This window comes from Symphodus melops (assembly GCF_947650265.1).
Source record: "Symphodus melops genome assembly, chromosome: 19".
In the NCBI taxonomy this organism is placed as follows: domain Eukaryota; kingdom Metazoa; phylum Chordata; class Actinopteri; order Labriformes; family Labridae; genus Symphodus; species Symphodus melops.
The window spans coordinates 22,112,617-22,140,057 of NC_136709.1; the positions used below are offsets into that span (position 1 = coordinate 22,112,617).

Sequence of the window (27,441 nt, forward strand, 5' to 3'; positions counted from 1 at the left end):
GGAGGATATGACCTCATGGCTCAGTGCCCAGATTAAAAAAAACTTCAACATTTGATTCTGGACGAGATCAAGCGATGTCTCTGTTGGCTCCGACTGTTTTGATCCTGAAACTATTTAAATTGTAAACTTTTAAAACATGTGGTAAAAGGTATCAAACAGAAATCCACTGACAGCACGCCACCGTCTCACGCTGGAGCGCAGGCTCGCTATCCACGCTGCATCCGTTAAGATGGACAAACTGAAGTCTGGGGCTTTTATTTTGAAGGTTGACAAACTGAAGTCAAGGGCTTTTATTATGAACACTCCGGTGTTGAGACAGGTCAGAGGTCAACATTTCAATCACGTGGTTATCATTAAATAGCGTTATCTTAGCTTTGTACAACACGCTAACGAGCTCTGCTGAGGGAGGAGAGAGAGAGTCACTTCCTGTAGAGACCCCTCCTCACTCCTTCCTCGTCCGTCTTCGAGAGCGAGAAGTAAAATGCAGCATGTCGCTACAGAAAACTATTCAGTGTTACCGCTGATGCTCGCTCATGTTGCTGTCAGAATCCACCAATGAGAAGAAAGGCTTTAACTCATCCTGGCAGAGAATCCTGGCTGCAGGGAAGAACGCTGCAGGGCGTCCGTGGATCCATCAGTGCAAACTTTGTCCATGGAGATGTTGTCGATTTGGTCCATTAACAAGTTCAGCGGACAGAGTCGCCGCTCTGAGACACAGAGTCTCGCTGTCCTCGTCTCACAGCAGGACGGGATTATTGCTCAAGGATGATGGGAGGAGACGCAGACAGGTAACAGTTCACTCATCTGTGGAAGAACTTCAGGTAGATCACAGCTCCGAGGATGGCCAGCTCCATCAAGATGATGACAGCTAACAGCAGCTTGTTCGTCACCAGCCTGCAAACACAAAGGAAGTGTGATCAGTTTGAGCCGCGCTTACATTGTAGACTCATCTTTAAATGGAGCTCTTACCGTCGGGCCATGGAACGAAGGATTTTCCTAGTTTTCCCGAGGTTTTCTCCGGTATGCACCAACTAGGAAGAAAGACAGCAGGATGGTAACACACCTGTGTTTCAAATTCTGTAACTTCCTCTTTCCCATGTTTCTCTAACATGTCTCTAGTCTGTCTCCACTTTTCAGAAAATGTGTGCTCAAACAGGCCGTCACAAAGGGCAGTAGCCCCTCCCCTTCATGACATCACAAAGGGCAGTAGCCCCTCCCCCAGGTGGGTGACACTCCCACAGCTAGGTGTTTGTTCTGCCCTCTGAGTCTGCCTTCTCACCGTAAACAATAGGACATGGAGCCAGAAAGCAGCGAGTACACCCGAGCCCTTCCAGAGAGGGGGCGTGGTCAGACACAGCTCATTTACATATTTAAAGCTACAGACACAGAAACAGCCTGTTCTGAGCAGGGCTGAAATAGAGGGGTTTATAGCATTATCTCCAGCTGGATATTTACGAGGTGGCCAGCAGGAACAGATCCAGGTAACGTCTGAGTAATATATTGGTGTGTTGGCGTTCACGCATGCAGCTCAACGTGAAAACTTCAGGAGTAATGAGTCTGTGTTAATGCCACACCTGTCCTTGTGACTGAAACATCTAATTATCTGTACTGTGTGGATCAAACTAAAGCAGGACCCTGTACAGCTTCATGAAATGGTCTGTGGTCTCACTCTGTTTCTGGTCCGGTCCAGCTGCTCTCTCTGCTCGCCCAGCTCCTCGATGATGTCCGTGCCGATCTGCTCTGTCTCATTGGCGATGCGCTGACTTCGCTCGATGCTCTGGCTGGCGTTGTTCAGAGCTTCTGTGCCCTGCAGAAGCAAAGCTCTCTGGGACTGCTGATGTGTCTGCACAGGAGGGGGGAAACAATCAACACCTGCCTACAGCTCGCATCTCTGCAAATAACACCTATAAACAGGAAGTAAGAGGACACCCTTAAAGAGACAGAGTCCACTGCTGCATGTTGACGTAGTGACTGTGATTATCTCAAAGCACTGCACTTATCCACACAGATGAATGACACACACACACACACACACACACACACACACACACACACTCACACTCTGCTGGTTCTGTGATGAATAGATGCCATGATGGCCTCCTCCCCCTGCCATGGACGAAGACCCCGAGCCCGGAGCAGAGACCTTCATGTCTCTCTGCAGCTTGCCCAGATCTCTGCGGTACATGCGCAGCTTCGTGCTCATGGCGTTTCTGTGGGAGGGCGGGGCGGCACGCAGCTCCTCTTCCATTCCTTCTAACTGCAGGCAGAGGAGAAGTGATGCTCTCGTTAAACAACAGCACATGGTCCACATGCTTTATAAAACCAGATCAGAAACTCAAGCGTGTAGTCAGCTTAAATAAACATGTTCCAAAGTGAAGTTTCTAATTTTACCTTTTATATTGTTTGTTTTTAACGCTACAAAAATCTAGTACTATTATTATTATTATCATTTTCTTCCTGTGATTATTATTTTTAGGATTTGTGTTGTCGTGTTATCAAAACAGATATGGAGATGCTTTAAAGGGTTTAAAATCTGTCATCACCAGGTAAACACATCTCCCTGCAGCTCGTGCAGCAGCTCGTGCAGCAGGTACTCACCACCTCCTCCGCCTCCCCCTGCCTCTCATCGAAGCTCCTCACCAGCCTCTTCCTCTCCTCTGAGGACACAGCAACACATCTCCATTAATATCAGACAGACCACCAACATGAACCATTAAAACCAGTCAGACCAGTTTACCTCCGTGACAGGTGAGCGCTTTGTCCGGCATCAAGCTGAGCTCCTCATAAAGAGATCTGTAGATCTCATGCAGCTTCTCAAACTCCTCCGACGACATGTCTCCTCCTCCTCCTCACTCTTCTCCTTCTTCTTTTGATTTATCAACACTTTAACACCTGTAACTGCTGTTTGCTGGTCTCGATGTTTTTGCTTTAGAGATAATCACTTCCGCATGATGGTCCTCGTGACGCAGGCACGAGATCTCCGGACCGGAAATCAAACACAACAATCATTTAGCTCTTAATTATTCAAAGAACTTAAACCGAGTATATATTCAACATTTAATTGACAGTAAACAGTGTAGAAAAAAACTTAATATCGCTGAAAATTATTTAAATTCTCCGTGATAAGATTTCTGTTCTGGCGCGGGACGAACTTCTTCCGCGGGGCATTCTGGGAAATGACGTTTTAAAACGATACTCCAGAACAACGTAGGAGGTTTGTTTTTGTTTTGTTTTAATGAAGTTTTTGATTGATTAATTTAGTAGCTCTTTTAAATTATTTATTTTAATCGTGTTTGTTTGTTATTTGATCAATAAAACACATTTTAAAGCTCTTCTAGATTATTTTTTTCTTTTTGGTTATCTTTTCTTTTTTAAGTTAAATTACTTTAGTTTCCAGTTGACTAAAGTTCCCCACCTTTATTTTTTTATTTTTATTTTTTATTTATTTCAAGTTATTATCCAGCCTATTTGTTGTTTTCTGGTTGGTTAGTTGGTTAGTTAGTTAGTTAGTTAGTTAGTTAGATAGATTTGTGATGTACTGCTTAGAGTCATTGGTGAAAAGTCTAACAGTCTATACATTTCTTGTTTTTTTAAGTGTTCTACTTATAAGCTTCTCAGGTGCTTGTGCGGTATTATGTTGTCATAGTAACGAGAAGTCTGTGTGCTTTTTAATTTAATCTGTCAAATGAAAACATATGTGGATCTATCAAAACGACCATTTCATACATAAATGGGTAAACATAATAATAACACTGAGTTCCGGTAACCTAGAGAAAAAAAACTACAATCCCATGGTTCCGTTCGCGGTGTATCTTCCCCCTCCCTCCGCTCTGCGCCCCATCAGCTGTTCAGCCTCCAGAGGAGCAGCACCGAGCAGCACCGAGCTGAAGAGGCGCTCAGTCCGGCCTAGGATGCTGCTGTTCGTCGCTGTCGCGTGCCTCGGAGCGCTCACCTTCCTGCTGCTCTTATTCTCTACACACATCCGGTGAGCAGCCTGCAAGCCTTTTCATTATCACATCACGGGTGGGTCGGTGCTTGGATCACATCACGAATGGGTCGGTGCTAGGTTGACAGGGGCTCTGACATGATCACGCACATCATTCTAGAAAGCTCTTCTGATTGGTCACAGCAGCGGGGTTTTTATTCCCATCGTTTTTTGACGCTGTATCAGAACATCAGTGATACAGAAATGATGGAGCTGTGGGAGCTTTGACACAGAGATGAACCGCGAGTCTTCCATCCGAGCAGCTCGGGCCTATCAGGAGGCTGCGCGTGGGAGGAGTTATATCTGTATGCACGCTCCAGCTGAGCCATTGGCTGTGCAGCGGCCCCGCACGGTGGCGTGGGTCGTGCTGTACGTTATCCAAGTTTCACTGTGAATTATTAAGCCTGACATATGTCCCAAAGTCAGGAGGACGAGGCTGAGTCCAAGAGGACAGCTGTGTGTCCCTGTAATAACCAGTGCTCGTTGTTTGGTTGACAGGACATATGCAGCAGGAGGAGTGTGCATGTCCACAGCTGCTCTGGAGGGAAAGACAGCCCTCATCACTGGAGCCAACACGGGCATCGGGAAGGAGACCGCCCTGGATCTGGCTGTTCGAGGTGACTTGATGGTTTGATAAGAAAATCAATAAAGTACCAACAGAGAAGATGCTCACAGTGACACCTGAACTCACTTTATATTTAGAGCTAAATGTGTCAGCAGCAGAACCAGGCTTCAGCTCTTTTCTGTCCTTAAACTCGGACAGTTGTGTCCCTTCACCAACGTCAGGAGGGGGGCGACAAGGTTTACAAATGTATTTAAGAAGCTAATAAAGCTCGTCATGTAGCTACATGTGGCGTGAAGCAGACGTTTAGGATGTAACTCTGACTGTTATGTTTAAAACACTGTAAACATCACAGAGAGCTGCCCCCCCCCCTCCTCCTCTCCAGAGTGGACACTGAAGCTTCAGTGTTTAGCCAGCTCTGCTGTTAGTGTCTCCTTTGGGTGACCTTGGTTTGTTGGAACACGAGATGTTGGCTAACAAGTGTTCCTCAAACCACAGAGAATCAAAGATGGCTGCTGGCTCCAGTCGGACATCTTGGCTGGATTATTGCGGCGTCCGTCCTGTTCACAGTTCAGCTGATGGTTATTTCTCACACGACAGGTGCCCGGGTGATCATGGCGTGCAGAGATGTGGACAAAGGGGAGGAAGCTGCAGCCAGCATACGAGCTGCGTGTCCCAGTGCTGACGTGGAGGTGCGAGAGCTGGACCTGGCGGACACCTGCTCCATACGAGCCTTCGCACAGAAGTTCCTGAGAGGTGAGCGCAGAGCGGTGGACGCTTCGGACTTTAAACGTACCAAACCTGACCCGTCTCCCTCGTCTTCTTTCTTCTTCAGAGGTCAACCAACTTCACATCCTCATCAACAACGCGGGCGTGATGATGTGCCCGTACATGAAGACCATCGACGGCTTCGAGATGCACATCGGAGTCAACCACTTAGGTGAGACTGAGACCGGACCGACTGATCCACCTGTCCTCGTGTCTGATGACCACCACCCACTCTGTGTTTGTTTACTCCTGCAGGTCACTTCCTGTTGACGTCCCTCCTCATCGGGCAGCTGAAGCGCAGCGCGCCGTCCCGGATCGTCGTGGTCTCCTCTCTGGCGCACAACTTCGGCTGGATCCGATTCCACGACCTCCACAGCCAGGGGAGCTACAACAGCGGCTTGGCCTACTGCCAGAGCAAGCTGGCCAACGTGCTGTTCACCAGAGAGCTGGCCAGGAGACTCAAAGGCACGCCGACAAACTTTAACATAGACTGAAGTCAAATATGTAATTCAACAGGTCAAAGGTCACATGTTCTTTAAGTCAGTTATGAAGAAGCCATTTTGTCCCGACAGGTACCAACGTGACGGTGAACTCTGTCCACCCGGGGACGGTGAACTCTGACCTCACCAGACATTCCACCCTGATGACCATATTCTTCACCGTCTTCGCCACGTTCCTGAAAACGCCACGAGAGGGAGCGCAGACGAGCATCTACTGTGCAGTGGCAGAAGAGCTGCACGCCATCTCTGGGAAACACTTCAGGTGGGTGACGGCAGAACAGGAAGTGTGCGTGCGTCGGTGTCGGCCGTTATTTTTAGGAAATGTTCTCAGGAGTTTTCAAACTGTTGCAGCCGAGCCGCTCTGAACGCCTTCGTGAAAGAATAATGTCTCAGTCCTCGGCGTCCCACACATCCCACAAGCTCAAGCGTAACCGTGGAAACGCTGCACGCTTGGAATCTTTGCACAAAGCCCGAGGGAGTCGCGGTTGTCTCGTTGCATCTACTTGAGCGGCTCCGACACGTTTTCACCATCAGACCGTGTGGCGTGTTTTAAAGTTTAATTTGATGCAGAAACAGGAAGTCGTCTAACTGCTGACATCACTCAGACCAAAGCAAACGATGAGTGACTTTTATTTGACACTCGTCAGACTGTAAACGGGGGACAAGTGTTCGAACAGAGAACGATCAGCTTGGTTCTCTCGTTTCCTGCTGCAGCGTCACAAACGTGCGTCCTCTAACCGTCCGTCCCGTCCAGGAGCGCCGGAGACAATCCGACTGACCGCTACCCTGAAAGTAAACGCATCATTCCTGGAAACACAGAGACAGAAAGGAACAAACTAACTTTCTGTCCCTGTGTCTCCCTGGAGGATGTCCTCGGCCCCCGGAGGACGTCCTCGGCCCCCGGAAGACGACCTCAGCCCCCCGGAGGACGACCTCGGCCCCCGGAGGACGACCTCGGCCCCCGGAGGACGACCTCGGCCCCTCGCTGCCCGTCCTTCCCGTTTCTCTAATAACGCTAGAAAGGCTCAATAAAGAAAAGCAGTCGACTCGTCTGCCTTCCGTCACCTCATGAAGGTCAAATTAAAACAGGAAGGGAGCACCCTCACATCATCATTATGTAACCCCCCCTCCCCTCTCTCATTCCAGCGACTGCGCCCCCGCCTTCGTAGCCCCCCAGGGCAGGAGTGAGGAGACGGCGAGGAGGCTGTGGGACGCCAGCTGCGAGCTCCTGGGTATCGAGTGGGACTGACTCAAGTCTCCACCTTCTCTCTGTCACTTTCCATGTTCTGTATTTTGAACGTTTCTTACCCAATCAGCCGTCAGCTGATCCTGTGAGAGGCTCTATGATGTGAAGTTGCTTTCTTGTGTATTAATGCAGTAATGACGTCGTAACAGCGCGAGCGTTTTGGAAGCTTCGTGGGGCGAACACAAACGAGCGTTGGCCTCTTTTTTGTGGCGTGAAGGCGGCGTGAAGGCGGCGTGAAGGCGGCGTGGGCGAAGAAGCTGTGAAGGGTGGAGTCAGGGTAAATGACCAGCATCTTTATCAAATGTCCTGTTTTTTATTTCCCCGCCACTCGCAGATAAACAGACAGTTCTGTGCCAGCGTTTCTAAACAGCGTTACCACGGTGACCACAGGATCAGAACCTCGGCTTCCTTTCATGTATTTTGTGATAATTGGTCAGGATAAGATTTTCTACTTCATATCGGTCAGGATCAAAGTGCACACTCACCTCTCAGCATTTACACAAAGGTCGCCAAGAGTTTACAATCGGGGTTTTCTACGACATGCCTTTTACTACACGTACATTCATGTGAAGAGTTGAATGTTTACAGTCCATGTAAATAAACAGAAATATTACTACAGCCGTGTTTCTCCAAGTTCTTTCAAGTGAGAGTTCAAGCTGCTGAGAGGACCAATCAGAGAGCTGCTCTCTTCCTCTGTGATCATGAAGGAAACGTGCTGAATTTAAAGGACCAATCAGAGAGCTGCTCTCTTCCTCTGTGATCAGACAGTATGTCCTCCTTTAGATCACGGTCAGGTGACGTCCCCTGGGAACAGAAAGGGTATGAGAACAGGAATAGGAATGGGCCTCTGTAACCATGGTAACCACTCGTCATGCTAAGCTAAGTTAGCCCTTCCACTGATCCAAACAAAAAGAAAACCAAGACGTGGATCCTTTCAGGAAGTGTTTTTGATTTGTTTTTATTTTAGAGTGGAGACGTCTCAGTTCATCTTCAATCTGTCATCATTACATATTAAACATTGTTTTAAGTCACAGCTATAAAGTGCGGCAGTGATGGAACAACAGTCCAGCAGGATCAGAGTGCAAGAATGTCTCAAACGTCTTCTACTCTTTGCCCATGGACGCTTTTCAAATCAGGACGGGTCATCAGTCCCGTTCTTCAGGCGAGAGCAACGACCAAGAGAAGTGGTGACACGCGACGCGCGGCCGTGAGCGCGACGCGCGGCCGTGAGCGCGACGCGCGGCCGTGAGCGCGACCGCGTGCATCAAGTGTCACCTTTTAAGGAAACAACGGTTTGTGGAAAGTGTTGGCAACAAAAAGACAAGTAAAGAAAAAGTGAATTCCCTTTTTGTGAAACAGTCTGTCAGTGTGAGAGGATGAGATGAAGCGGCTCTATAACCTGAAAGTCCCTTTCTGTATCCACTCTCTATTTTCTTCAGCACATCTTCAGTGCCCTTAAATATGTGAAATCCTGTTTTTGCTCTTCATGAAGGGAGCAGCCTCCCTCAGGCTCACAAACATGAACATGTCAGTGGATTCTTCCCTTTAGGCTGAGGTAGGAGAGTCATGCTAGAGACAGACTGGATGGTGTTGTGGAGCTGGACTCACAGTTCCCTCTCACACACTGTACACAGATAACAGACAGGAAGTAAGGCCCCACGGTGAGTCTCCTCTCTGAGCCCTCCTTAAGCCGGCTCACTGAACCCGTTACCTGGCGCTGGGTCGGGCCTGCCGCGGCTCACTGAACCCGTTACCTGGCGCTGGGTCGGGCCTGCCGCGGCTGACTGAACCCGTTACCTGGCGCTGGGTCGGGCCTGCCGCGGCTGACTCGACTTGTTGAGGTGTTCAGAAAGCCACTGGCGACAGATGTTCTGCATCACAGAGTCCTGCGCTCCCTCCGCCGCCTGGAGGACGTCCTGGACCAGCGGGCCCGCCCGACTCGACTCCAGCTTCACCGCCAGCAGGTACGCAGGTCGCAGCTTGCTGCACAGCAGATAGGCCTTGATCTGCAGGGAGAGGGAGGACGCCATCTTTAATCTGACTGAACATGTTCTGATCAGAGACCGATCAAACATTTTAGTTTGAACACATGAAAACAAAGTGCAGCAGAATGAAGAAAACAGGATGGTGAATTTAAAAACAGGTTTGAACATGCTCGCCCTGATGACTGGCTGCAGTGCAGCTCATAAGCTCCGCCCCTCCATGTTAACAGGCTAAACTAGACAATGAAACTACGATTTCTGTGTGTTTGTTTTAAAACAGTTTGGTGCCTTTATTTTGAAGGACTGGGCGGAGGATGGAGCAGGAAGTCAGGAAGAGAGAGATCAGAGGAGGAAGGACATGTTACCTTGCTCTCCGAGCTCTTGGCCTCCAGGATCAGACTCTCCAGCTCCTTGGCCTGAAGCAGAGACACCACGGAGGAGAGTCAGGGTCAGGGTTCTTAAAATCCACATCTTTGTTCTTATCTCTTAATAAAACAGGGTTTCCCTTGCTCACATCAGTGGGTCCTTTTTCAGCGACAGAGACACAGCTGAGGATGAGGCCGTCGCAGTCGTTCTTCGTGGCCGTTCCAGATTCCCCGACACACTTGAGCAGCTGCCGCACGGCGCCGTACTGCCGCTGACGGACGAGCCTCTGACCGGCTCGCACGTACACCGCCTGGGCCTCCAGCTGGAAGTCCTGAGGGTGGAAGCTAACGCTCAGCCAATGAAGGAGCAGTAACTCCGCCCCCTAGTGTTAAAAATGTGTACTGCAGTCTAAACTCTAATCATCACAGAGAGCTGTCTCCCCCCCTCCTCTCACACAGGTCACCATGTGGTGGACACTGTAGCTTCAGTGTTTAGCCAGCCTTCAAAGCCCCGCCTACCTTCTCTGGTCCAATCAAATCCAGAGCATTCAGGAGCAGAATCTAAAGTTAGAAGGAGGACATACTGGCTGCTGCATTGTTGGATCTACTGACCTGGATGACTCTGTAAGCGATACCAAAACCCTCTTCGATGTTTTTCCCCCCCAGCATCACCTGTAACAGAAACGATGACGTGGTGAGACGATGCTCAGGGTGCTCAGGTGTTTCACCAACACTAACCTTGGACACAAATACCTGCACCTCACCTTACAAGCGACCTCCACTTTCACAGGACTTCCTCCAAACAGTGTGGGAGGGGAGCTGGATCCGGGGGCCTTGGAGGGCGGCGTGCTGCTCTGGGAAGCCTTGGAGGAGTTGGCGGTCTCGCAGCGGTGGAGGAAACGAGTCACCTCCAGCTGGAGCTCGATGGTGTTCATGTGCCTGTTCAGAAAGGCAGCAGGAGACGATGATGGAAACAAAGACAGCACATCAGCGGACGCATGGAGACGAAGACGCTTTAATCACCTGGACACGTCATTGGATGACATCATCTTCCTGAATGAGTTGACCTGAGACCTCCTCCTCCCGGCCCCCCGACCCTGCTGCTCCTGCAGGTACGTCCTCAGGTGCTCTTTGGCTCTGACCAACCAGCGCTGCTGCTCTCCCAGCTGCAGGTACGAGCTGGCTCCATGTGTGAAGAAGCGGATACAAGTCATGGCCGCGCGCACGTGATCCTGAAGAACAAAGACGTCACATGACCTTCACATGTCACACTGCTGCACGCTCTCTCACTTCACTCTCTGACCAATCAAAACACACCACAGCACTTTATGTTTATTTCTCGGACTGAAACATGATCAGAGTTTTTCCTTCTGTCTCATCACTCGCCCTCAGAGGCTCATTTTTAAGCCCCTCCCCAGCGACCACGGGCTGGGACCCGCGTGCTGTCTCACCATCATGAACTGCTGGATCTGGTACAGAGTGTTGTAGTATCCCCGCCGCTGCAGGAACTGGCACGAGGCGATGAGGTAGCGGCTGCATGTTTCCAGGCCCGGGTCGAGTTTTTCGAGGATCCCCTGCAGCATGCTGAGATTCCCCCGCTGCAGAGCGGGCTGCAGGACCGCCTCCAGAAACACCTCGTCCGGACAGTCCTGAAGCACAACCAACCAACACTGAGTCCACCTCCTCGACCACAGCATGACACACAGGCTGGATGGGCCTCACCTTGTTGAGCAGGTAGGTCAGGGCCTCCGTCATGCAGTCTCTGCGCATGTAGAAGCTGATCAGAGCCAGGTGAGTGCCGTACGTGTTCAGGTAGAACAGACACTCCTGATGAACCGAGGCGCTCTGTGACGGGCTCTCTGCTCGCTCCACAGGACACGACTCCCCCAGAGCGTCCTGCAGCTCCCTCAGGGACGCCAAGATGTCCTCACCCAGCGGCTGTCTCACACACACAGAGACACACAGAGACACACACACACACACACACACACACACACACACACAAACAGAGATACACACACACACACACACACACACACACAGACACAGACACACACAGAGACACACACACACACACACACACAGAGACACACACACACACACACAGAGACACACACACACAGAGACACACACACACAGAGACACACACACACACACACACACACAGAGACACACACACACACACACACACACACACACACACACACACACAGAGACACACACACACACACACACACACAGAGACACAAACACACACACACACACACACACACACACACACACACACACAGAGACACACACACACACACCTTATGAGTGACCCAGTTAGGCAGGTAACTACTAAACCAGTCTGATAACGTGTTCTGACAGCGCTGCACGATAACAACGTATTGAATAACTGAGCCACAGATAGTAAACAAAGCCCCGCCCGCCCCCCCCCCCCGCAGATTCCAGGAGGTGTCGGAGACATTCTGTCCTGAGACCAAAGTGTGCCGAGCACAGACTTATAAGAGCATGAACTCCAAACATTAACCCTTTCATAGACACACAGGTGTGTAAAGGTGAACACCAGCACAGCCTCATCGTCCCAGTGCAGGAACACAACCGTCCCTTCATGTTGCACCTCAGTCATCAACAACAACAACAACAACAACAACAACAACAACAACAACAACACAGTGCATGAAATGAGCAGTTTGCAGGAGATGAAAGGTTTCCCTCCTGTTTTACAGATTCAGCAGGATAAAGAGAAATATGAGGAGAGACGATGAATCGTCTGCTTTGGTCTGAAACTTCTCATTTCACTTCCTCCATAACAAAACTCATGATGAACAGCAACAAAGACCTTCAGATCTGAATGTGTCATTTTGTCCCTTCTGGTGCACCGTAGACCGCCTGCTGCTGCAAACGCTCTCTCCTCAACGACAATGTTGAGTGTGTCAAAGGTCAAAGGTCATGTAACGAGTGATGGATGGTTTGATAGATTTCAGTGTCTTACCTCACAGGATGAATTACAGTCATTATGAATGAAGACAGCCTGCATGCTGTAATCTAAGCTAACAGCAGGCTGCGGCGCTGACGCAGCTAACGGTCCTACCGTGGTCAGAGCAGGATGCACGTTGTTCTCCAGGTGCTGCACCACCTCCTGCAGCAGGACAGGACCCAGGTTCAGCTGGTTTCGGTCCACTGGAGCTTTAAGGCAGCGAGCCAACTTCTCCCTCGCTGCTGAGAGGTTTCCAGCTTTTAGAGACGCCATCCCCCACGCCTGCCACACGGCGCCAGGGTCCAGGCCGCTCTTTGTAGACACCTGCAGCAGCCAAACAATCACATTTCTCTTCTCTTCCATTTATCGAGTCAGCCAGACTTTGCAGGAACCCGTTAAAGTAAACGACCCTGCAGCCGCCTCACCTCCACAGCGAGCTGGTAGTGCTCGGCCTCCAGCAGCTGGTTCCTCAGACGGGTGACAGCAGAAGTCTCCAGAATGTCGTCCAGCGAGGGGATGTATTTGTAGTTGGCCGTAACCAGGATTTTAAGTACGTCTACTTTGCTGATGTAACTGCGGACAAAACAGAAAACATGATGCACGATATTTATCACACACAGCTTATATTTTTACATCTGCACTTTATGTTGAAAATACTTGGTGCTGTTTTTAATCCTACACGTCGAGCCGGTACAACAACATGTGGTTGTTATCTTCACTGTGAAGAAACACTAACCTGCCCCTGCACAGGTGTGTTAACTCATTTCACCTCCTCCCTCTCTCACTCAGCACACTGAGAACACTCCCTGACAGCTGCTCATCTTTCAGGACGGCTTCTTGTCGAAACCTGGCTTCACTCCAGCGCTGATCTGACAGATGACTTTATCTTTATGGCCTCCTTCTCTCTGACATTTCCTAGAACTCCACATCCTCGCAGTGACCTTTAACCCCGCAGCTAATCAAACCTTTGGTACCTGTCACACAGGGCGAGGTCCTGGCTGCGGCCCACTTTCACAAACATCAGCTTGGCGCTGAACAGCAGCTGGCGCATGATGTCGGTGAGGAGGCAGGCGTCCACCTCGGGGTTGGTCAGCTTACAAGAGAGAGCGCGGCAGTGGCCGATGAGCTGGTGACCGCAGGATGTCTGGTCGCTGTGCAGAGACAAGATGGCCACGCAGAGGTACGCACTGGGAGCCTGCAGGGTTCAAAGAGAGACACCAGTGTTTACTGGTTTGTTGAACTGGTTTAAAGTTTAGATCTGAAGAGTGATTTTCAGCAAAGCATCAGCCCGTGTGTGAGCTCTACTCTGGGCGTGCCTCGCCTCGTGTGAGCGCTTTCATGACTATACTGCAGCCATGAAAACCTTTTATTGACATCTTGATTGATCAGTTATTACTCATATGAACACCAACATACAGCACGGGTGTTTAACCACGTTGGAATAACGCTCTGACGTGTTTGCACCTGCTCGTAGTAGAACTCGCTCCGCAGCAGCTGGTTCTCTGCAGAGCTGCTGCTGAGTTGGATCTGTTGTTGAACCACTTCAGGCAGATGCAGCATCCCATCGAGCACGTCCTCCGTGACCACGGGGCTCCCGGCTACTGCGGTTCCACCCACGAGAAAAGAGAGCGAGAGAGAGAGACTGTGAGAAAGGCGAAGTGATGATGAACCAGGCACGTCAACAATAATAAACTCTCACTGATGACTAATGAGCAGCCAGGATGCTGCTAGTTAGCATGCTAATGAGCAGCCAGGATGCTGCTAGTTAGCATGCTAATGAGCAGCCAGGATGCTGCTAGTTAGCATGCTAATGAGCAGCCAGGATGCTGCTAGTTAGCGTGCTAATAAGCTACGAGGTGGTTACTTTAAATAAAAGTGTTTCTTTATTTACCTTCAGCCGGCTCGAGCTCGTCATCAGAACTGCAAATGAAAAGAAAGAAATCAGCATTTAGTCACTTCTAAAGATGAACGTTTGATTCATCGGACATGCGAGGTTGACTTGGCGTTTGTCTACGTGGTCTTACTCAGGGTGGAAGTAGGCGTAGCACTGGTCACAGACTCGCACTTCCTCCCCGGGGCAGCCGTCCACGGGCATCTGACGCTCCGAACAGGCGTGACACACCAGACGACCACATCTCCGGCAGTGATGGCGTCTGTTGAACTGAAACACAAACAGATGTCAACAACACACTTCACACACATGTTGAAGAGGAGAGGAGACATTTACAGGAAGTGAAACAGCAGTCAGTCTGCACACGCACCATGGTGAACCTCTCCCGCTTGCAGACCATGCACACGTCCCCCTTGGTGTCAGGGACCCAGTCTTTGCGGGCGGGGGGTTGTTCCGGTGGTTGGAACTTGGCAGACGAGCGGGGTTTCCTCCCCGCTGAGATTCGATCCCGCTCCCTGTCGGAGCTGTTGTGTGAAGGCGTGCTGCCTGGAATGACAAAATAAACAGGAGTCCAAAGCAGAATAAAATCTGTGTGTCATTTCCTGACTTTACGGCGTGCAGACGTCTGACCTGCAGATGCTGTTGGAGAGTCGATCTGACTGTGTGACATGGAGCAGGTGTCTTGAGCAGGACACTGCAGCACGGCGTCCTGCAGGCTGATCAAAGAGTCTGAAAGATAAAGAGTCAACGTCAGCTTCTGCTCTGAACATCAGTCAAAAAGACGGCGTGCAAACGGTTCACTGCTCCCCTCAGGGTGCGATCACACGCCTGAGCTCAGCCGGGAGCGCCGCTGCGTGTGCGTGCAGAAAATCTGATTAAATAAGTGGAAAAAATGATTCAAGCCAACGTGGAGCTCTCGCTGTTTCTTTGCTCCCAGACGATGAAAGGGAAAAGACCCCCCCCCCCCCCCTCCAAACATTCACAACACGTCAGTGATTTCAGCTCACACTCAGCACTGACCGGATCGAGACTTCATTCTGGGTGCGCAGGAGAAGTCGAGGGCTTTACAGGCGTAATCAGACAGCAGCTTGTCAATGTCCTCGGCCCCAAAGCCAGCCTCCTGACCAATCAGGAGGCTCCGCAGGGTTCGCACCGCCACCTCAGCCCAGTCCACCTTCAAGTTCATCAAGAGCTGCTCGAGCATCAGCAGCGGCTCAGACAGCAGGTTGAAGTAGTCGTGCCGGGCGGCTGGAGGCAGAGTCAGCAACACCTGCAGGAGAAAAACACTCAATCACATCTTACTCCTCCAAACGTTCAGATCGACCGTTCAAAACGTTAACAATGTCATGAATCTGAGTTTATCTATCTAAACCATGAGTTTATCTACAGATCATATTTCATGTATAAGCTGCAGTGGTCTGATCATGAGTGATGACATCGTCTGCATAAAGCAAACGCCTTCACACTGTGAAATCTTTCCTGATGGACACAAACCTTGGAGCCCAGATGGAGGGCGTGGATGTGTCGGCGTCGTGCAGGAGACACCTGCCTCTGGAAATGCAGAGTGAGGTAATCAGCCAGGAAGTGACAGGCAGCCAATCCGGGGCGGCGGTCCAGAGCGCGCTCACAGACGTCCAGGCCGACCGCGAAATCTGAAATGCCCTCCAGTAACTACAATAAAAACATGAAGTAAGTAAAGAAGGAAGATCGAGCAGCGAGTCGGAGAGGGAAGTCATGATGTTTATTTGGATGGTCACCTGGAAAGCCTCGTCCATCTGACCGCTCTCCAGCAGGTGAAGCAGATGCTCCGTCTGCAGCTGCAGCCTCAGCTGCTCAGCAACAGGATAGAGCTCCACCCACTGCGCACACAGAGCAAACTCCTGCAGGACACAATCACATCAATACATGTAACCTCGCTCTTTAACATGATGTGACACGTCAGAGCGGGAGTTTAACGTTTACAGTGAAGACTTCACTGAGCACAGGGAGGAAAGTAAAAAGGCTTCATGCATGTTGGTCGTTACTGTGTTTACTTTGTTTGTCTCTGTTAGCTCACTGAGCTGATGCTCCTGAGTTCTACCTACTTTTGCCTCCACCATCATGGACAACAAGGACTCAGAGTTTGTCTGGGACTCGGTCCTCAGCTCCTGCCAAGTCGCCCAGGGCAGGCGAGGCTTCAGATTCAACATCTGTCAAAGGAAGATTAACATCATGTCACTGAAGAACGTCTGTACCGACTTGATCCAACAGCACCTGCTGCACGCACAGTTTAACATGTACTTCCTTCTTTAAGAAGGAGCAACGTGGATGAACTCTCACCCAGTGATAGAGGTCCAGCTCTTTCTTCTTGAGCTGCAGGTCCAGCCTCAGCACGCTCTCCGTGTTCGGATCGTTGAGGCAGAACTCCAGCAGCTCCAGACAGGCTGACAGAGGCCAGCGCTCCAGAGCCTGCAGGGCCACTCGGCCTCGCAGGTTAGCGTCCTGCACACGGAACAGCTGACCCATACCGTCATCTCCGTCTGAGTGGAACCACAACAACAACAAACATTTACAGTCAGTGAACACCTGAGCTCCTCATGTTGTGTGCAGATGAACCCACTCATCAGACATCAGTGAGAATGGGGACAAAATGTCCAAACTCGGAGACACATTTTTTTAAAGAGGAGACATGCAACTCTGCCCCCTAGTGTTCAAAATGGGTACTGTAGTCCACAATCTAAACGTTTGATCCAGTAGGTTTTGGTGAATTCAGCTCTACGTGGATCCATTCTTATTAAATCAGATCGATGAAGGTTTTGGATTTAAAGCAGTTCCATGAGTGTCCTTTTCTTCACTTGTCCTCATTTCTCACCTTGGAGAGCGGCGCAGGCAAGCAGGCGGTCTCTTAGCGCCCCCTCCTGGCTGCAGCCCAGCCCGTACAGCTCCAGCAGACTGAGCGCTCTGCACAGGTCTCTGGAGGACAGAGCCTTCTGGAAGGCCTCTGTAGCTACAGCCTGGGACACTTCAGCTTGAGGCCCAGACAGCAGCAGACTGACGAGGGGTTTCCCACAAACAAGTGCCCCGAGTCCTTCCTCGCCCTCACCAAAGATGGAGCCCAGCACAGGCTCAGCCATGGTGTGAAGGTAAGCACGGAGGATAGGGAAGTCCTTCAAAAGGTTATCAGCTTCTCGAGCAATCTGCTCTCCATCCAGGACCGCCTCTTTACGGCCAGTACGGAAATAACCGGACCATCCCGAAGGCTGTGGCCGCGCTGCTTCTCCTCTGCAGGCGCTCAGACAGGCCAGAGTGGCCAGTAAGGGGGAGCGAGACTTGAGGAAAGACAGGGCAGAGGGAGTGAGGAGGAAAGAGTTTGAGGAGGAGAGAGAGGAGGAGGAGGAGGAGGATGTTTGAGACGGGGGCGAGGTGGAGAGGTTGCTGGGCGAGGTGGAGAGGCTCGGGAGTAAAGAGGAAAGGTCCTCGGCTGACGCTTCAGACTCTGAGCTGGCGTCAGAGAGAGGCTGTGCGAGTCCCAGAGCGGACATGTGCTCCTGAGCGTGCTGCTGGAGCAGGACGGACAAACTGGCCACACCAAACACGCTGTCTTCATTTTTGCTCTGACTGGACAGGAAACAGGAAGTCCACATGGGAAGAGTCTCACAGCATCGCTCGACGATCACCTGCTGGACGCTCAGCCGCAGACCTTCCTGCTGCAGCAACGACAGCACTCTGCCAAAACAAAGAAGACGCCTTTAAAGCACGCTCAACATGTACTGACCAGCATCCTATCAGCAGGCTGTCATCTGACCCTATTCTGTGTCTCGGAGGTCATGATGATGGTGCTCACCTGTCAGGAGACACCTGTCTGTCAAACAGCAGGTGGGACAGCAGCTGAAACGGGGACTGCAGCAACACCAGCAGAGGATTCCCCAGTTTCACTTCACTGCTCTGATCTGAGAGACAAACATCAGAAAACATAAGGTACAGGAAGTGTCCCCTCCTGAGACTCCTCCCCTTCCTGTCTCCCTCTGTGAGCTGCATGTGTAAGAAGCCTGCATGCACTCATTTTACCTTCTGAGCCCAGACTTCGCACCAGCACAGACGCCAGCGTGTTGACGTAGTCGAGGAAACTGCGCACATAATCGGGCCTGGCGAGCCCTCCGTCGGGTTCGAAGGGGCAGAGCTGGTCCAGAGAGCGCAGCAGCTGCTTCATGCTGGAGCGCACGGGGTGAGCGTCCAGCTCGGCCTGCTTCAGACCGGCCTGTTCCCCCAACAGAGCCAGGAGAGCGCTGCCCACTCTGCCCTCTGAAGAGCATGAACACACACACAGCATTCAGACTCATTTCACTTCATCACATATCAGACACGCTGGTTACTCTGCAGACCTGCGGCGTCCGTGGCGGCGCTCAGGATGTGCAGGGTGCTCTCGAGACGCTGAGCCAGAGCCAGTCGAGCAGCAATGCACTCTTCACTCAGAGCTGGAAGGCAACACAGGAGCACGTCCTGGATGCAGCAACCGAACGGGCTGGCCAACACTTGGTCTTCAGCAGCAGCGTCTATGAAGAGGAGCGGAGCAGTGCAGCGGTGTTTTTGTGTTGTCGTGTGGAAACAACAGGTCAGTGTTTGTACTCACCTGTTTTCACTGAAGTCTTATTAGTAGCTGAATGATTCAGGATCTTGTTGATCTGTTGTAACACCATGGGAAATCCACAGATCCCCTCAGCATGAGGGACCCTGGGGTCCACTCTCAGTCCTGCAGAGACGGGCAGGGATTAAGGATTAAACAACAATCTGATGATTAACACACAGACCTTTAACTTGTCGCGCTCCATGCCTCGAGCTTCCAGGCTGCTGTGGAGCCGGCGCTCCGCGGTGTCCAGCAGCTGACGGGACGTCTTCCAGAGCTGGCAGTGGCAGCAGGCCAGGTCAAAGGCGGCCATAGCTGCAGGGCTGAGCTCCTCCAGCAGTGTGTAGAGGAGCCCCGAGGGGTCGGAGGAGCAGCGGCTCAGCCAGTATCCCTCCTCCAGCGAGGGCATGGGGTGAGCAGGGCTGCTGAGCAGACGGTCTGCGATGTCTGAGATGGAGTAGAAAGCGACACCTGCAGGGAAACACAAGATGAGGCATGACAGCCGTGGCTCATTCACCTGTGTGTGAGCTGCATGTGCAGACTCTCCCCCCCCCGACCTGCAGCAGCTGCACTTCCGATGGCCTGCAGGGTCGATCTCCCGCTGCTGCCGAGCCGACTCCTCCCCGTGACCGACGCGGCCGACGTCCCCAAACCCTCCGAGGACGATGAGGATGAAGACACGGACCGGCTCTCCATCTTCTGCTCCACCCGCCCCAACTCCACCAGGACTTCTTTGTAGCGCTCCATGAACACCAGCTCGCCACAACAAGCCGACGCCTCCAGATCAAACACCAGAGACACCTGCAGAGAAACCACCAAACCATCAGATCCATCTCCGGCGTGACATGTTTGGAAATGTTCCCGCTGACTAGAGGATGAGCGCAGACCTGATGTGCCTCCATGAAGTTCCCTCGGCGGATGCAGGACATCAGCAGAGACTCAGGAGGAGACAACATGGCGGGGACGAGCCAGCTGTGTGGACCTCCGCATGGACAAAGCTCCCACTCCACACCGCCGGCTGCCGTCCCTCCGCCACCGTCTGGAGAAAGAGAAACAGCTCCGTCATGAACCCCCAACCGCAGGAACGTACTTCATGAACTCCAGACAGTGAAGCTTCTGTACCTGAAGTGCTCGTGCTCACGTCTCCGTTGTGTCTCTCCGTGGACGTTCGTCTCTCGATGGAGTGTCTCCCGGGTCTCTTCCTTCTCCTCAGGCTGGAGCTCTTGCTGCCTCCCACAGACGCGTTTGCACCGCTGACTGACGACATCTGGACCGGACTTTCTGGACCTGCCACAAAATCAAGCATGAAGACTTGGAAAGGAGCGCATGACGCCAACGCAACAGATCCTCAAAGCTGCTCTCACCGCTGCTGCTGCCGCCCTGGTTGCTGGTGATGATCTGCAGCCTCCACTGAGCCTCGGCGGTGCGTTTGGACAACCTCTGCAGCCGGGAGCCGAACGTGGCAGCCGTCACCGAGCAGCCCAGACTTTGAGCCGCCTCGGCCTCCCGAGGCAGCGCTCGCCCTGCTTCCTGTCCGTCCTGCTGGCCCACCACACACATGCCCTCCAGCCCTTCTTTCAGCAGCTTCAGGAAACCTTCCATGGCCGTCACGTCCGCCAGGAAGCCCCTGCAGCCCTGGACCAAGTGTCCCAGCTCCAGGTGACTGCAGCGGCTGTCTGTCTGTGCTTTCATCTCTGCTTCCATGTTCGTCTTTCTCGGACCCGATGAGCCGTCTGACTGAGCGCTCTGACTGGAGTTTGTGTCTTTCTGGACAAAGTCGGCCGTGGACAGAAAAAGAAGGGAGAAGATGTTCTCCAGGAGCTCCAGACGGAAGACGGCAGGAACCGCCTCCAGGTAGAGCTGACACTCCGACAGGAAGTGCTGAAACCTCAGATGTTGACCTGGAGACACACAACCGACAACAACAAGGTGAGACCACTGCAGCGTTTCTCTCCCTGCAGTCTCCTGCCTGAGCGTCTCTCGGTTGGTGCCTTGCCCGAGGGAACCTCAGCAGTCCTCAGGAAGTGAGACAAACCTCCAGAGTTGGATCGATCATGGAGAGCACACTGCTGACAGCAAACAGGCCTCAGCTTCTCCATCGCCATGACAACCTCATCTTACGCACAATGTCACAGCGACCAGGAGTGAGCCGAGCTTTGGATGCTTTGATCGTACGTGGGGCGTGCGCACTAACCACTGGGCCCCATGAACACGAGGATGAAGACTGAACAGCTGTGATTTTGCATTTTTGTTTTTCTTTTCCTACTTTAACGATGAAATAAGAGAAGAATCTTTCTCTTGAAATGAATCAGACATCAAACCACAGAAAGCTTTTGTACCATTCGAGGAGGTTTCATGGAGGTCCGTTTCTCCCTCAGCAGGCGGCGGTGGCGGTGGCGGCGGCTCACACTGGCTGCAGTTTGAATATTTGTGGGCGTTGACACAGAGAGCGTAGACGGCGTACTTCATGGCGCAGAAGCCCTGGAACAGGATGACGTTCCTCTGCACGCCGGCGCCGAGAGGACTGACCCGCTCCGCTTCTGCAGGGAAACAAAGACCAGGCTTTAGGAAAGTCACCCCACACTCCACGTCAGACTCTACGGCAGCGCGATGACGGGGGGGCGACCTGTCGCTGGGGGCAGAGGCTGCAGCAGATCGAGAATCCTTCGCTCTTCAAACTGAGCCAGCGGAGTCAGAGAGTGCAGAACGTAGAGCGCCGAGTGGCTGTCCAGAGTGTAGAGCTGAGCCAGCAACGCCTCGCTGGAAACCCCTCTGAGAGGACGCGACAGAGGAGAACGATCAAACAGGATCCAGCTGCAGAGACACTTCAGGAAAGGTTCAGAGAGAGATGCTTACGGGCTGTTGTTTTTACACCACTCAAGTATTTCAAGCTGAGACGACAGAAGATCAGCAAACTCCTGCAGAACAGCGTCGCTGGCTGGCGCCTAAGAAGAACGTCCACACTTTCATTAACTGATTTCACACCTGACACCATGTGACATCTAATGCTTCACCCCTGAAGTCCAGGTCTGCTGACCCGGACACTTCCTCGGCCCGGGCTCGAGGGTTCTGGCTGTACCTGACACGGTCCTGAACGTTTGACTCTCTGACCTGCTCGTGGTGAAGGAGGCGGAGCAGCGTCTGGGCCGCGCTCAGGCTGCGACACTGAGTCCATCCCAGCAGGAGCAGCAGGCGAGACAGAGGCTGAAACTCACGCTGCAGTAAACCTCGGAGCTGAGGAAAGTCCTCGTGTTTCATCAGGTCCAGAGCTGTGACCTTGGAGCAGAGGCACGTGTGTTTGATTATTCACTCAGGACTTCACAGAGACGTGATTACATTCATGCTAACACGAGTTTCTTACCAACACCTGCTCCAGGAAGTGCTTTCCACTGCTGAGACACTCGAAATAAATGGTTTGCCAGACGGAGGGCCGATCTTTGTGGCTGCACAGACTGAGGGCCAACTTCTCCGCTTCAGGAAGGTCCGCTGAGGGGGGGGGGGGGGGGGAACCAGAGGTCAGCTATCATTCTCTTATAGTCTTCCACTCAAAGCTCTCTGACACATTCACACACTGATGATGAAGCAGCAGGAGCAAATCCAGCTTTAGTGTTTGACCCCAGAACACATGGCTGCAGGAGCTGGGGATTGAACCCCCGACCGCTACGTGTGAGTGAGCCTTTAAATTCAGCAAACACTAAATGTTCCTTAAAAAAAAAAAAAAAGAAGTAGTTTTACCAAATAAAAGGAAGTGACATTAGTGATTTAAAAAACAGCTGTAACATCATGTGAAGTGATTGTGTGAGAACAGAAGCAGAAGTGGGATTAAAAGAAGAGAAGTCGTAAATGTTCATCACTCTGCTTCTGTCTGGAAATAAACTACAACAGGAAAGTCCTGAGTCTGGACTGGGATCAGGTGGGGAGGTTTTCAAGCACCTTTTTAAAAAGTGCTTGAAAACTAAAAGCATGTCAGTGAGGAGGAACATCCCTCATGCATGAACTAATGCTCAACATTCAGGGTGTGGAGGAGGGTGAAGCCCACCCCGGGGTCACCTTGTGTTTGGGGCGCGCTCTTCAGCAGATGATCCCTCTGCAGTCTCAAAGCGGTGGAGCAGTAAACGGAGACGAGAGCGTCAGTGTGCGGGCGCAGCAGCGAGCTGAGGATCCTCTCCTCTCTCAGCGGGCCGTCTCTGGCCGCCCACAGAGCCTCACACAGCCCCTCCAGCTGGCCCCCTCCTCGCCCCGCGCTCCACGGCATCACCGACAACACCGAGTAGATCTCCTCCGCCCACTCGCCCACCTTCTCCTGACTCCTCTCCGGCTTCCCCAGCTTCTTCATCAGGTGCGAGATGAATGTGTGCTGCAGACCGCGCTCCTCTGTGCACGACTGGTTCTGGAGGAAGCGTGAAAATACGTGAAAAAAACCAAGCAATGCAACAGTGCAAACTTTTGTACCCCTAGTGTTTAAAATGAGTACTGCAGTCTAAACTCTAATCATCACAGAGAGCTGTCTGGCTCCGCCCCCTCCTCTCACACAGGTCAGCATGTGGTGGACACTGTAGCTTCAGTGTTTAGCCAGCTCTGCATGTGGTGGACACTGTAGCTTCAGTGTTTAGCCAGCTCTGCATGTGGTGGACACTGTAGCTTCAGTGTTTAGCCAGCTCTGCATGTGGTGGACGCTGTAGCTTCAGTGTTTAGCCAGCTCTGCATGTGGTGGACGCTGTAGCTTCAGTGTTTAGCCAGCTCTGCATGTGGTGGACACTGTAGCTTCAGTGTTTAGCCAGCTCTGCATGTGGTGAACACTGTAGCTTCAGTGTTTAGCCAGCTCTGCATGTGGTGGACACTGTAGCTTCAGTGTTTAGCCAGCTCTGCATATAGAGACACTGTAGCTTCAGTGTTTAGCCAGCTCTGCATGTGGTGGACACTGTAGCTTCAGTGTTTAGCCAGCTCTGCATATAGAGACACTGTAGCTTCAGTGTTTATCCAGCTCTGCATGTAGAGACACTGTAGCTTCAGTGTTTAGCCAGCTCTGCATGTGGTGGACACTGTAGCTTCAGTGTTTAGCCAGCTCTACATGTGGTGGACACTGTAGCTTCAGTGTTTAGCCAGCTCTGCATGTGGTGGACACTGTAGCTTCAGTGTTTAGCCAGCTCGGACACTGTAGCTTCAGTGTTTAGCCAGCTCTGCATGTGGTGGACACTGTAGCTTCAGTGTTTAGCCAGCTCTGCATATAGAGACACTGTAGCTTCAGTGTTTAGCCAGCTCTGCATGTGGTGGACACTGTAGCTTCAGTGTTTAGCCAGCTCTGCATATAGAGACACTGTAGCTTCAGTGTTTATCCAGCTCTGCATGTAGAGACACTGTAGCTTCAGTGTTTAGCCAGCTCTGCATGTGGTGGACACTGTAGCTTCAGTGTTTAGCCAGCTCTACATGTGGTGGACACTGTAGCTTCAGTGTTTAGCCAGCTCTGCATGTGGTGGACACTGTAGCTTCAGTGTTTAGCCAGCTCGGACACTGTAGCTTCAGTGTTTAGCCAGCTCTGCATGTGGTGGACACTGTAGCTTCAGTGTTTAGCCAGCTCTGCATGGGTCTGTAAAGCTTTCTGCGTTCTAACCTCTCTCCATGTTTCATCTCCAACATTGATCCTAGTTTGAGCAGCTTTCTGCTGCTGGAGCTTATTAGAAACATGCAGAGGCTTTTTAGCTCGGGTACAATCACTTCTATCTGAAGCAGTTCCACTGCCCGCTTCCATCGCTGCAACACAGCATGTTTCCTTCATGTCATCATCTCACTCTCTACACAGCTCACTGATTGGACCTTTCAGAAAAAGATGAAAATGTTGGATTTGAAAGGTTCAATAAGAGGCCTGTGCAGAAAACCTTGACTTCCTTTCTCGTCTTTTTATGAGGAAGTTTAATGTGTGTGTGTGTGTTCGACTCTACCTGTAAGAAATGAGCCAGCATTTGGGCGAGTCTCGGTTTCTTTTTCTCCAATAGCGTCTGCAGGCAAGACTTCACAGCGTCATCGCTCGTCCTCGAACCATCGACGGCGTCCTGCTGTGTTTCCATAAAGGCCCGGTGTAAGTCCTGCAGAGAGGATTTATGTGCAAACAGTAAATCACACAGTTCAGTGTTCCAAGATCCACACCCTGCTCGCTCTGCGTCTGATCGGGATATTAACCATCTGAAATAAAAAACAGTAGAAACAAACAGAGCAGTGTCGCTCATACAGCGGGCGTTGTCATGGAGACGGCCTTCTGCTGCCTAACGACCAGAGCGTCACTCAGATCAAGTGAAAAATGACCTTGAGGGCAGCCTCCGGGATGCCGTCTGAGCCGAGCTCCTCCAGCAGCAGCAGGAAGTCCAGCTCTCTCCTGGTGTCTGACGGGACCTGAAGAGAAACCTCCTTTTAAAACGTGTCGGTGTGAACGGACCGAGCTTAACAAACATCTTCAGTTCTCTCACCTCGTCTTCTGTCCATTTCTCCAGAACCTGAAGCCAGAACCAGGCCAGTCTATGTGGACTCCCCACAGACTCCCATCTGCAAAAACACACAGGATAAATCCGCGGCACAGACAACACGGGTACATTACGAGCGCTGCGTTACTCACTGCAGACTGTACGGATGGCAGATTATCGCTCTGATTATGTCTCGCAGGTCCTCCGAGAGTCCGCCTGCCGACTGGACCAGCTGAGGCACGCAGGCGCTCGCCAGCTCCCACTCGGCGTGCTGCAGGCACCTCTTGAAGTACTGGAACAGATCCTGGAGGGAGGTCTCCGCCTCACAGCCGAACGGATGCATGGCGCTCGCTCTTCGCCGCGACGCTCGGTGCTCACAAACAGAGAGACACCTTCACTTGCAAACGGCAGAGGAGGAAACTGGAGCTTCCGTCACCTGAAGCAGAAATCTGTTTGAGTCTTTTGTTGAGCTCACAGACTTTTAAAAACCTGCCCCCCCTCCTCCTCTCAGACTCAGCTGGACCTGCAACGTATATCAGATCGTATACATGTTTCTGTTCTTACGTCCATTTTAATATGCAGACAAGTCCGACCTCCATCAGTCAGACCAGAACAGGAAGTTATAATCTTTTCTTTTGAGATTCATCCGCTTTGATTCAATTCTGATCTGATGTTTGATAATTAATACTTAACAAACCCGGTGCTGCGTTTCTTATTCAAAGAGCAAACGTTTTAAAATGTTGTGCTGATTTCACTCAGCTCATAAAATAAAATATTATAAACTGAAGTGCAAGTTTAAACTTTGTTATTTAACAGAAGGAGCTGTGTCGTCATGGAGATGATTTGAGGGAAGTTCTGACAAAGATCTTTCTCGATCTTGATCGGCGGCGTGGGTCAGCATCAGTCCCAATGTCGATATGAGATGTGTTGAAGGTCAGAGATGAAGTGGAGCCTTACTGGGAACAAAGAGCTGCTCTCATTGGATGGTTTGATGAGGATGTGAAGTGACTTGGAGGCTGATGTTCTCCCTGATGTGTTTGTGGGAGATCTGGACCAAGACTGCATGTTAAAATGTGTGTGTGTTGTGTTTGTTTGTGAGGAGGCTCTTTGATTGTCTGAGCTGGTTAAACAGAATAACATGAAGTGGATACAAACTGATGGGAAGTTTGTTTGGAAGCTGCTTTGATTCTCTCAGGATCGATAAAATGTACTTTAAAATAAATAAATAAATGTGAACTCTTCTGTGCAGACAGACACAATCACAGTGTCCTCCACAGAGCTCACCTTTCCTGTGTTTACCTGCCGTCTGTCTGTCACACCTGACAGACACTCACTGTCCACACTTAGCATTAGCATTAGCTCCAAATAATGTTGACTGTCTGTGGACGCAGATTAAGTCTGATAACTTCCGTAACAGTCCTCGTGAGCACATTATAACCCGTATGTAAGTTATCGAGTATTTAACAGCGTCACTTACTCATTTCTTTCTCTCTGTTTTTCCTTAAACTCGGAGTTTTTCACTCTCCGCGCGCTCCGCTGTTATGCTAGGCGGCTGGCTGCACGCTAACGTGCTAACGTCATGTGATAGAATCAGCTGATTCCGCGACGCTGGTTGGTCAAAGGTTGGCACGCGCTGGAGGCTGGAAGACAGTGGGCGTTCCCGAAGCGCGAGCCCAGTGTGCTTTTTTTGTTTTGATGCTACCTTAAAGTGCTGTCGGAAATCCAAGCTTTCAAACTGCTACATGAATAAACCACAGACTGTATAAAGAATATAAAATAAAAGTCATAAAATATTAATATTTAAAATAAACTCACAAAGACGTTGAGAAAAAGAAATCTGAGTATTTATGTAAGCAAAACAAAGATTTTTAACAAATTAATAAAAACTTTACAAACAATATTTTGATTTTTATTTATCATTCAGATAAATTAAACGCGCATGCATTCAATTAAAAGCAGCTTTATTATTATTATGTAACTTCTCTGGATAATAGAGAAGTAACAATTTAACGAGGAAACCCTGAAGGCAGCATCAGGTGAGGCACACGCAGTTCCTTTTGAGAAATAACACACATACTTGATGTTTATGGATTTTGGGAGT

At 51.0% G+C, this 27,441-nt stretch overlaps 3 protein-coding genes across 3 annotated transcripts; 1 reads left to right on the plus strand and 2 right to left on the minus strand.

Moving 5' to 3' along the window:
• Nucleotides 1-226: 226 nt before the first annotated feature.
• vti1b (vesicle transport through interaction with t-SNAREs 1B) lies at nucleotides 227-2,919 on the minus strand. Its single transcript, XM_079370593.1, has 6 exons — nucleotides 2,738-2,919; nucleotides 2,599-2,657; nucleotides 2,060-2,257; nucleotides 1,670-1,843; nucleotides 970-1,031; nucleotides 227-894 (listed from the first exon to the last, which is right to left on the minus strand). The coding sequence occupies exons 1-6, from the start codon at nucleotides 2,832-2,834 to the stop codon at nucleotides 801-803; spliced, it is 684 nt and encodes a 227-aa protein (XP_079226719.1). The 5' UTR covers nucleotides 2,835-2,919; the 3' UTR covers nucleotides 227-800.
• An 856-nt stretch (nucleotides 2,920-3,775) lies between these two features.
• rdh12 (retinol dehydrogenase 12) lies at nucleotides 3,776-7,679 on the plus strand. Its single transcript, XM_079370590.1, has 7 exons — nucleotides 3,776-3,985; nucleotides 4,484-4,602; nucleotides 5,148-5,303; nucleotides 5,383-5,487; nucleotides 5,571-5,780; nucleotides 5,888-6,077; nucleotides 6,962-7,679. The coding sequence occupies exons 1-7, from the start codon at nucleotides 3,792-3,794 to the stop codon at nucleotides 7,062-7,064; spliced, it is 1,077 nt and encodes a 358-aa protein (XP_079226716.1). The 5' UTR covers nucleotides 3,776-3,791; the 3' UTR covers nucleotides 7,065-7,679.
• A 97-nt stretch (nucleotides 7,680-7,776) lies between these two features.
• zfyve26 (zinc finger, FYVE domain containing 26) lies at nucleotides 7,777-27,013 on the minus strand. The gene is made up of 42 exons (XM_079370596.1): nucleotides 26,818-27,013; nucleotides 25,493-25,776; nucleotides 25,347-25,422; nucleotides 25,186-25,272; nucleotides 24,825-24,968; nucleotides 22,936-23,275; nucleotides 22,247-22,371; nucleotides 21,997-22,161; nucleotides 21,742-21,830; nucleotides 21,512-21,657; nucleotides 21,225-21,425; nucleotides 20,250-20,786; nucleotides 20,008-20,166; nucleotides 19,773-19,924; nucleotides 19,443-19,686; nucleotides 19,093-19,356; nucleotides 18,892-19,011; nucleotides 18,644-18,814; nucleotides 18,330-18,563; nucleotides 18,106-18,211; nucleotides 17,134-17,987; nucleotides 16,602-16,801; nucleotides 16,367-16,471; nucleotides 16,040-16,162; nucleotides 15,777-15,953; nucleotides 15,303-15,552; nucleotides 14,913-15,011; nucleotides 14,653-14,828; nucleotides 14,416-14,552; nucleotides 14,283-14,311; nucleotides 13,856-13,992; nucleotides 13,366-13,586; nucleotides 12,817-12,964; nucleotides 12,506-12,715; nucleotides 11,131-11,346; nucleotides 10,860-11,057; nucleotides 10,432-10,640; nucleotides 10,173-10,347; nucleotides 10,021-10,080; nucleotides 9,558-9,740; nucleotides 9,409-9,459; nucleotides 7,777-9,067 (listed from the first exon to the last, which is right to left on the minus strand). Exons 2-42 carry the CDS (start codon nucleotides 25,681-25,683, stop codon nucleotides 8,855-8,857), a joined length of 7,722 nt encoding a protein of 2,573 aa, XP_079226722.1. The 5' UTR covers nucleotides 25,684-25,776; nucleotides 26,818-27,013; the 3' UTR covers nucleotides 7,777-8,854.
• Nucleotides 27,014-27,441: the final 428 nt, after the last annotated feature.

Bases quoted from the DNA above. Each gene is read 5' to 3' on its own strand.
- rdh12 (XM_079370590.1), top strand. From the start codon at position 3,792: ATGGTTCCGTTCGCGGTGTATCTTCCCCCTCCCTCCGCTCTGCGCCCC. The intron at 4,603-5,147 runs GTGACTTGATGG...CTCACACGACAG, and splicing joins CCTGGATCTGGCTGTTCGAG to GTGCCCGGGTGATCATGGCG. The intron at 5,304-5,382 runs GTGAGCGCAGAG...TTTCTTCTTCAG, and splicing joins CGCACAGAAGTTCCTGAGAG to AGGTCAACCAACTTCACATC.
- zfyve26 (XM_079370596.1), bottom strand. From the start codon at position 25,683: ATGCATCCGTTCGGCTGTGAGGCGGAGACCTCCCTCCAGGATCTGTTC. The intron at 15,553-15,776 runs GTTTGTGTCCAT...TTTCTCCTGCAG, and splicing joins CCCTCCATCTGGGCTCCAAG to GTGTTGCTGACTCTGCCTCC. The intron at 9,460-9,557 runs GTGAGCAAGGGA...TCTCTGCTTCAG, and splicing joins CTGAAAAAGGACCCACTGAT to GCCAAGGAGCTGGAGAGTCT.
- vti1b (XM_079370593.1), bottom strand. From the start codon at position 2,834: ATGTCGTCGGAGGAGTTTGAGAAGCTGCATGAGATCTACAGATCTCTT. The intron at 1,844-2,059 runs GTGAGTGTGTGT...CCTCCTGTGCAG, and splicing joins CATCACAGAACCAGCAGAGT to ACACATCAGCAGTCCCAGAG. The intron at 895-969 runs GTAAGAGCTCCA...TTGTGTTTGCAG, and splicing joins CTTCGTTCCATGGCCCGACG to GCTGGTGACGAACAAGCTGC.